Below are 9,531 nucleotides of genomic sequence, written 5' to 3'. Positions count from 1 at the left end.
TGCCTTGTCTTTATTTAGAGTGGAAGTAGCCAGTCATCTGCCACATATTTGGGGTTTTGTGGTAATTGAAGTATATGAATGCATGGTGCCACTCAATGGTTGTACCTAAGTATAACCCTACTAATCAAAGTGAGGATATTGTGTTTATTTTAAGACAGTGGTTGTAGTGTTCAGTCTTTTTTTTTTTTTTTTCCAAACACTGGCTCCATGGAGGAAAGCAAGGTCCTATGTTTCATTGCTTTCCAAGCATTCTCCAACAACTGTTGAATGGGTTTTGTTCCAAAGGTTTCTTTGGAAATCTGTTTAGAATTCAGATTGCATTTTCCCGTGGAAACAATATTCTTGGGGTTCTGGTTCCCAGACCAGCTGGCAAAAGCCTGTTTAATCTGGAATGGAATGGAAGTAGAGTCCCTCAGCCCCTCAGCAGGGTTCCAAACAGTGTTTTTTTATTATTTTTGGTTGGGCTGGGTCTTCGTTGCTGTGTGTGGGCTTTCTCTAATTGCACTGGGGCCACTCTTTGTTGTGATGCCTGGGCTTCTCATTGCAGTGGCGTCTCTTGTTGTGGAGCATGGGTTTTAGGTGCATGGTCTTCCGTAGTTGCAACATGCAGGTTCAGTAGCTGTGGCACACGAGCTTAGTTGCTCCATGGTATGTGAAATCTTCCCAGACCAGGGATTGAACCTATGTCCACTACATTGGCAGGTGGACTCTTATCTACTGGATTACCAGGGAAGTCTCCCTAACAGTGTTTTTATGGGAAAAAAGCACCAGAGTTTCAGACCTGTGATCCTTGGCATATAGTCACACATCCGAGTTGCACTCTCTGAGCAGAATCGTAGGGACTCGTGGGAGGGAACAATTTAAAGTCTTTCACATGGCTTCCCAGACCTTGTGTGATCTAGCTTCTGCTCATGCCTCCAGCATCATTTCTTATGGGTTTCCCCTCGCACTCTATTCTCTAGGCAAAAGGAGCTGCTTTGGGTTCACTGAACATGTGTTTGTAACCTCTGGGTCACTGAAACCTTACCCACACTCTTCCTTCTGCAACCTCCTTCCCTCACCTGCTGCCCAGTGGTGGCTCTGTTACAGGCTCTCAGAATTCTGATCATAGGTTTTAATTCGTGTGTTTTATGTCACTTCCTTTCCCTCTTGCCAGACAAAATGCTCCACAGAAGCCAAGACCATGTCTTGGTTAACCTGCTGTTATTTCCCCGGTACTTAGATTGGGGTCTGGCAGGAGGTGGTTTCTTCAAAATACAGCAGGTTGAATGAATGATTTAGCCCAGGCGCTCTCAGCCTTTTTGTAGCTGCTGTACCCATGTTGGATGTTCGTGTGCTCAACAGACTAAGCTGAGGGCTACATAAATAAGAAGATAATATTTGGGTTGTGTAGAATTTGCAACTGCTGTATCCATAGCTCACCTCTGCCCTCCAAGCTAAGAAAGCATATGAAAGCGTCTACATCAGCTTTAATTCCTCCTTATAATGTGGCAAAAAGTGTTTTGCAAGTGAGCTAGAGGAGGGATAAATGCAAATGAATAGATGTGTAAATAATTTGCCAACTTCAGTTCACTTCAGTTCAGTTCAGTCACTTAGTCGTGTCCGACTCTTTGCGACCCCATGAATCGCAGCACACCAGGCCTCCCTGTCCATCACCAACTCCAGGAGTTCACTCAGACTCACGTCCATTGAGTCAGTGGTGCCATCCAGCCATCTCATCCTCTGTCATCCCCTTCTCCTGCCCCCAATCCCTCCCAGCATCAGAGTCTTTTCCAGTGAGTCAACTCTTCTCATGAGGTAGCCAAAGGACTGGAGTTTCAGCTTTAGCATCGTTCCTTCCAAAGAAGTCCCAGGGTTGATCTCCTTCAGAATGGACTTGTTGGATCTCCTTGCAGTCCAAGGGACTCTCAAGAGTCTTCTCCAACACCACAGTTCAAAAGCAGCAATCCTTAGGTGCTCAGCTTTCTTCACAGTCCAACTCTCACATCCATACATGACCACTGGAAAAACCATAGCCTTGACTAGACAGATCTTTGTTGGCAAAGTAATGTGTCTGCTTTTGAATATGCTATCTAGGTTGGTCGTAACATTCCTTCCAAGGAGTAAGCGTCTTTTAATTTCATGGCTGCAGTCACCATACTGCAGCCAACTTCAGTACTCTATTATTCATCATAAATCACTTGCCTCACCTCTCTTTGCCTGCTGAGACATACCCATGGGCAGCTACCTGGTTCTGAGAAGCACAGATCTGGTCCAGTGCTGATGTGGGCTTTGATATTGAGAAAGGGCCAGTCTTTTGCCTGGGTCTGTCCTTTAGTTAGCAGCTGTCCTGGGAATAGAATCTAAAGCCTTTGACTCCCAGGCCATTATATCTTCTTGCAGAGGTATCTGTTCTATAAATAGAGTCTGCATGCATTGAAACAACTTCCCCTTCTGTGGATATTCCAGGCAGTCTCGAATCACTTGACCAGGATCATTACTGGTGATAGACTGAGGGAAGCAGAAGGGTGAAGGAATGCAAAAAGTACATTCTCTAATTTCAGTTTGGTTCATTAATGTGAGGCCTGGGGAGAGGGCAGGGAGTCCAACTTACCCAAGGCACTGCTTATGCAGTTGAGACTTAACAGATGGCTCTTTATTATGCTAGGATTGCACATCTGCTCAGGGTGTAGAACATGACTGAATGCTCAGTGGGTATTTCTTGATTATGCGATTTGCTGAAATCACTCTGCCGGTGTGATGATAATACCATTTAGGACTCTTTATACCATTGAGCATTTAATTGGTAAGCATGTGGTTTGATAAATGAGGTGGTGGTTGTTGCTGTTATTACTATTATTACTTTTAAGGAGCTCCTATAGAGCTAGAAGTAGCCTTTCAGCCATTTGGTTTGGGGCCCTGTGTCATCTGTTAAGAATTGTATAGGGACCTTAATGCTATTTGTATTTCTGGTTATGATTCTTGTGTGTTTCTTCTGCTCAGAATAGAATTTGCCATAGTATTGAATGAAAGGAAACAGCCTAATGGGTCACACTAAGTAAACTTCGTGTAAGTAAAGTTCAAAGGAATTTAGTTTTCCCATCTGCTGGTCCCTAGAGAGGAAGGGAAAGAAGGGCTTTTCCAGGTGTAAGCCTGTGATCCAAGGTTGGATTCTTGTGGAAGGTATGTGGCTGGTTGGAGAGGGCAGCATAGCTCATTTCCCATCTACCTTCCTGTAGGACACACTCCAGGAGTCTACCATCAGGCTGAGTATTTCTCCCTGGTGAAGAAGACTGCTAACAGGTGGCTAATTAAAAATATCATAAGCCCTAAAGCCAACCTCAGAGACTTGTGAGAGGTTAAGCCTTCTTCCATCAGGCCACGCAAAGTCCTTGGAGACTGGCAGGCCAATAGCATAATAAATGTCATTCCTTACACCACTTTAAGAGAGCGACTTCACTTTACTTTCATGCATTGGAGAAGGAAATGGCAACCCACTCCAGTGTTCTTGCCTGGAGAATCCCAGGGACGGAGGAGCCTGGTGGGCTGCCGTCTGTGGGGTCGCACAGAGTCGGACACGACTGAAACAACTTAGCAGCAGCAGCATATGGTTTTGTAGTCCTTCAAATCGCCAGTATTTTGCTCCATCATGGTTTTGTTTCCACACCTCTTCTTTAATGTCACTGAATAAACTCTCATTTGTCTATCTAACTGTCTGGACTGAGGGAAATAGACTGAGCTTAGAAGGGACATTCTTGAAGCCATGCATCACTAAATTCTGGGCTGTTTGCGTGTGCCTCAGTTTCTCCTTGTAATGTGATAAAAAGCGTTTTGGTTTTAGGTAACAATGCATAGCTTCCTGGAGGGAACCAAATGTGGAAAGTGTTGTAATTTGAGGCAGTTTTCAGAAAAGAACCTCTTCTGGTAAAGAAAGACTCCCTTTTCCCTTTTTTTTTTTCCTTTTCTTTCTTCCTCTTTTTTTTTTTTTTTCATTTATGCCTCATCATATTTTGTCCAATTTCAGCTCATCGCAGGCTGTATTTTCTTTTTGATTTCTGCTTTCCAGAATAGCCCCTGACTGCAAAAAGGGAACAAAAGGCCAACTCCTTGGCTTTCAATTTGCAGCATCCCCAGCCCTTTCATCTATCTCAGTGCTCCCCTAGTTGGGAACAAAACCCGAGCTCCACGGTCAGAGCACATACAGAGGAAGAACGGTTTTTTTTTTTTCAAACTCCAAGCTCATGCGGATTTCGTGTTTTCATTGTCACACTGATTCGCAATACAGGGTCGGGTGCAGGTAGGGAAGCAAGAGGGGACCTGGAGGAAAGAAACTGGTTTGCAACCTTTGCCAAAGCAGACATTCCCATTTGGGGGTCAGAAGTTCTATTAAGAAGAAAGCGTGTTCTTAAGGGTTTCGTTTGCTAATCCAGGGCTGCTTTCCTTCTTGAGAGCTTGTGTGTCAAGGTACCCAGCCCTGAAGATGCAGCAGGAGTTTGATATGCTGCCTGGCTGGGCAGCAGCTCAGACACCATGCCTTTTGTTCTCTAGTTTCCTGTCAATTCTTCAGTGTCTACTTTTCCTCTTCTGCTTCCTTTGGTTGCAAATCACAGAAGACCTATCTCTTTGTGCTCTGAGCTTGTTGTCTTGGTTACAGACTTCTTTGGCCTGCCTTTTTTTTTTTTTTTTTTTTTTTTGAGGGGAATATACTGCTTAAAGAAGACTTTTAAAATAGCGACTGAGGGCTCTTGAAAGATACTACGGTATTCAGCAGTGGGTAGAACTGGGGTTTGCGAACCTGGTTGTACTTTGAAATCACCTGGAGTGCTTTGAAATGCTGCTTAGGCCCTAGGCTCAATCAGTTGCGTCAAGATTTAGGGGACTGAGCCTCAGGAAATGGGATTTTATTTTCGGTTAACTGGCTAGGAGATCCTAATGTGCATTCAGCATTTAGAACTATTGAGGGTTTTTTTTTTTCTTCTTAAATTGAAGTATTGTTGATTTCCAGTGTTTTAGGTGTACAGTAAAGTGATTCAGTTATACAGATTTATGTATTTTTCAGATCTTTGTGGTAGCTCAGCTGGTAAAGAATCCGCCTGCAATGCAGGAGACCCTGGTTTGATTCCTGGATTGGGAAGATCCCCTGGAGAAGAGATAGGCTACCCACTCCAGTATTCTTGGGCTTCCCTCGTGGCTCAGACCTTAAAGAATCTGCCTGCAATGCAGGAGACCTGGGTTCAATCCCTGGGTTGGGAAGATCCCCTGGAGAAGGGAATGGCAATCCACTACAGTATTCTTCCCTGGAGAATTCCATGAACAGAGGAGCCTGGTGAGCTACAGTCCACAAAGTTGCAAAGAGTCAGACACGACTGAGCGCCTTTGACTTCACTCTCCATTATATGTTATTATAAGATATTGAATTTAGTTCCTTGTGCTATACAGTAAATCCTTGTCAGTTATCTATTTTGTATATAGTAGTGTGTGTATTTTAATCCCAAATTCCTTATTTATTCCTCCATCACCCATTCCCCCTTCAGTTTAGTTCAGTCGCTCAGTACCATCTGACTCTCTGCAACCCCATGGACTGCAGCACACCAGGGCTCCATGTCCATCACCAACTCCCAGAGTTTACTCCAACTCATGTCCATTGAGTTGGTAATGCCATCCAACCACCTAATCCTCTGTTGTCCCCCTCTCCTCCCGCCTTCAATCTTTCCCAGCATCAGGATCCTTTCAAATGAGCCAGTTCTTCATATCAGGTGGCCAAAGTATTGGAGTTTCAGCTTCAGCATCAGTCCTGCCAATGAATATTCAGGACTGATTTTCTTTAAGATGGACTGACTGGATCTCCTTGCTGTCCCCAGAGTCTTCTCCAACACCACAGTTGAAAAGCATCAATTATTTGGCACTCAGCTTTCTTTATAGTCCAACTCCACATCCATATATGACTATTGGAAAAACCATAGCTTTGACTAGACGGACCTTTGTTGGCAAAATAATGCCTCTGCTTTCTAATGTCTCTGCATTCCCCCTTGGTATCCATAAATTTGTTTTCTGTCTGTGTATGTGTTTATATTTTATAAATAAGTTCGTTTGTATCATTAGAACCATTGAGTTTTAACAGCAAAGCCAAACAGTTGGGTTTTGAACTGTCTTAGATAGGTGAGGAGAATATCATCAACTTTTCTGTACCTTAGTTTTTTCTGCTTAGGAGAGTGACCCGTAAAACTTGAGGAGCTAAAGAACCTAACTAACTGCCATGTCATTACTGTCACATACAAAAGAGTGGCACCTTTGCTTAAAAAAAAAAAAGTCCCAATTATCCGGCTGGCTTCATGTCTGGGCGATAACAATGGCTTGAGGCAGTCTCGAGGATTAAAATAAATCTTCCCAGTTGCTTGAAGAAGGAGCTTACCTATGGGGAGGCACAGCAATTTCACTTTCCTCACTCCAGTATTTTTCCCTGGAGAATCCCATGGACAGAGGAGCCTGACAGACTACAGTCCATGGGGTTGCCAAGACTCAGACATGACTTAGCAAGTAAACAACAGCAACAACATAAAGGCAATGCCACGCCTGTGATCCAAACCTGAAACATTGCAAGAATATGACACGTAGCAAATAAAATCCCCTAGTTGTCTCTCTCATCATCAGCGTGTGTTTCCTTCAGATTTTATGTTTGATTGGTTGTTACTGAAAAACTCAAATAATTTGAAAAGAATAGAAGGGCATGTATAATTTCCTCCAACCCCGACCCATAATCTGTTACTTTTTCTTCCCAGAAACAAACCAACATTACCAGTTTCTTGGAAATCTTGAGAGGCATTTATGCATAAACAAGGCTTGACTATTTTAAAGTGATTTTTTTGATTAGGTAATCAGGTCTATCCACCTACCAGAGACATCTGTTTGTTTGATTTATTCATTCAACAAATATCTGATGAGCATCTTGAATGTTCCAGTCATTGTGTCAGTTTCTGGATCTATAACAAGGACCGGCACACAGCCACTGCCCTCCGGGACCTTACAGTCTAGCAGGGAAGATTGGCATTTAACACAGGATGGCAACCCACTGCAGTATTCTTGCTTGGAGAATTCCATGGACAGAGGAGCCTGGCAGGCTACCCATGGGGTCGCAAAGAGTAGGACATGGCTGAGGTGACTTAGCACGTATGCATGCAGTATCAAATGAGAAATGGTGACAAATGTGAAGGAAGAGAACTTTTCACATGTGTCCCTTCCACAATAGCGGTTTGTAGAGTCCCCTTCCCCGGTTTTCCAATATGGAGGTGTGGATGATAGATTGGAGGCAAAGACGTAAACTGCAACCTTTATTCTTGCCAGCAGTTTTCTTCTTTCCTGCCAAAATTTTCATCTGACAAAATGTCCTGCTGAGAATTGGGGTAATCTACCAGCCAGCTTTATATTTATACCTGGTTGACAGAGTGCTGGCAGTACGCTAGATCAGACTCTTTGTCAGACGTTCTGAACTCTTGCAGACAGGAACTATGCCTTGTATCTCTGTGTGTGCTCCAAACCCCAGCATGGACAAACTAATGTAGACTTTAGGTGGTAGGTCCTTTTATTACAGTCTCATTTTATACCTTAGCAGTGCTTCAAGTGGTATGTATTCTTATTTCCATTTTTAAAGATGAGAAAACAGGTTTAATGAGGGGTGTGTGTGTGTGTGTGTGTGTGTGTGTGTGAGTGAGAGAGAGAGAGAGAGAGAGAGTTAGTTAGTGTAATGCTCTCTTCTTTAAAAAGACTCCTGTCCACTCCCCACCCCTCACTGCTGCCAAAATCCATGACCATAGTCACATAGCTTCTCAGTGGCTGTGACCCTGATACAGTTGGTTCCCTTCCTTTAGGGAACTGTATAGTACCCAGCCCTTTCACAGATTGGCCTAGGCTCTGTTCCTTCCAAGTTGTCTGGATGAGTTTTAGGACAACCAGGTTATCCATCCTATTCTGAATGTTTCTGTGATTGAGGTCAAGGTAGCAGCATTATCCTGCCCTAAAGGAGTCAGAGGAAAAGGACTCCCGTGGTCCCCTCAATGGGTCATGTCTCTCTGTACTCACTGCCCTTCTTGCCTGCTCTTCCAGCTTGCGTCTTGGGCTGGGCTCTGGCCAGGGAACAGAGTTAGCCTTGCATATATATCCTGGGGGAGCATTTCTGTGTCTGACGTGGTGTTAGGCACTATGGAGAGTGGTGGCAGATGAAGATCCTCAAAAGACAAAGCGGGAGACAAAAGGTAAGATTGGCTACAAACAAAATCTTTGGTACCAGACAGTTCTGATTCAAGGCCTGACTCTTTTCCTGATTTAGTTGTGTGACCTTAGGCAAGTACTTAACCTTTCCTTAGCTCAGTTTCCTCATGTTTTATACAGGTGGGGTGGGGTGGGGAACTGCACTTACCTCACAGGATTGCTATGAGGAATACATGAATATGGGGCTGCCCAGGTGTGTTACTGCTAAAGAATCTGCCTGTCAGTTAGGAGATGTGGGTTCAGTCCCTGGGTTTGGAGGATCCCCTGGAGGAGGAGATGGTAACCCAATCCAGTATTCTTGCCTGAAAAATCCCATGGACTGAGGAGCCTGGTGGGCTGCAGTCCATGGGGTTGCAAGAGTTGGACATGACATGGGTGAATGAGCATGGGCGTGCTCACACACACACACAAATATAGTTTTAGGCCTCTAGTGAAGCACTCAGTAAAGAATCAGTTCAGTTCAGTCGTTCATTTGTGTCCGACTCTTTGCGACCCCATGAATCGCAGCACGCCAGGCCGCCCTGTCCCATCACCAACTCCCGGAGTTCACTCAGACTCACGTCCATTGAGTCAGTGATGCCATCCAGCCATCTCATCCTCTGTCGTCCCCTTCTCCTCCTGCCCCCAATACCTCCCAGCATCAGAGTCTTTTCCAGTGAGTCAGCTCTTCGCATGAGGTGGCCAAAGTACTGGAGTTTCAGCTTCAGCATTAGTCCTTCTAATGAACACCCAGGACTGATCTCCTTTAGGATGGACTGGTTGGATCTCCTTGCAGTCCAAGGGACTCTCAAGAGTCTTCTCCAACACCACAGTTCAAAAGCATCAATTCTTCGGCCCTCAGCCTTCTTCACAGTCCAACTCTCACATCCATACATGACCACTGGAAAAACCGTAGCCTTGACTAGACGGACCTTTGTTGGCAAAGTAATGTCTCTGCTTTTGAATATACTATCTAGGTTGGTCATAACTTTTCTTGCAAGGAGTAAGCGTAGCTGCTGCCATTATTATTATTAATATCATTGTCATTGTCATCATCATCACTACTATTACTAATTACAACAGAAAGGAGTGATAAGTGTATAGTACCAGTATGTGCAAATGGCTTTCAGAAAAGGAATGATCAGTTGGGGTTGATGTTATTCAGGAATTCTCTGGAGGAGATAGAAGAAGTGGAATAAAATATGCCAGGAAGAGCAAATACAAAAGTGGAAGGCTGAACTAAACTGGAGTGGGGACAAAAGAAGGAACAAAGCCAACGTCTGGCATACTTGGACTCCGCTACTAGAT

General features: G+C 44.2%; 1 protein-coding gene across 20 annotated transcripts in view; it reads left to right on the top strand.

Moving 5' to 3' along the window:
- Positions 1–9,531, top strand: part of TMEM164 (transmembrane protein 164) — a 182,587-nt gene that overhangs the window by 47,164 nt on the left and 125,892 nt on the right. Inside the window, exon 2 of one of the 20 annotated variants that reach the window (XM_027963093.3) lies at positions 8,080–8,228. The exons of the other annotated variants lie outside the window; for them this stretch is intronic. Within the exon in view, the coding sequence (XP_027818894.1) occupies positions 8,193–8,228 (36 nt within the window). The 5' untranslated portion in view covers positions 8,080–8,192. The remainder of the gene's footprint in view (positions 1–8,079; positions 8,229–9,531) is intronic. 20 annotated transcript variants of the gene reach the window in all.

The sequence above is a fragment of the Ovis aries genome, chromosome X, assembly GCF_016772045.2.
Source record: "Ovis aries strain OAR_USU_Benz2616 breed Rambouillet chromosome X, ARS-UI_Ramb_v3.0, whole genome shotgun sequence".
Taxonomy (NCBI): Eukaryota; Metazoa; Chordata; class Mammalia; order Artiodactyla; family Bovidae; genus Ovis; species Ovis aries.
The sequence above is the reverse complement of the archived record's forward strand: the minus strand, read 5'-3'. Positions and strand labels throughout refer to the sequence as shown.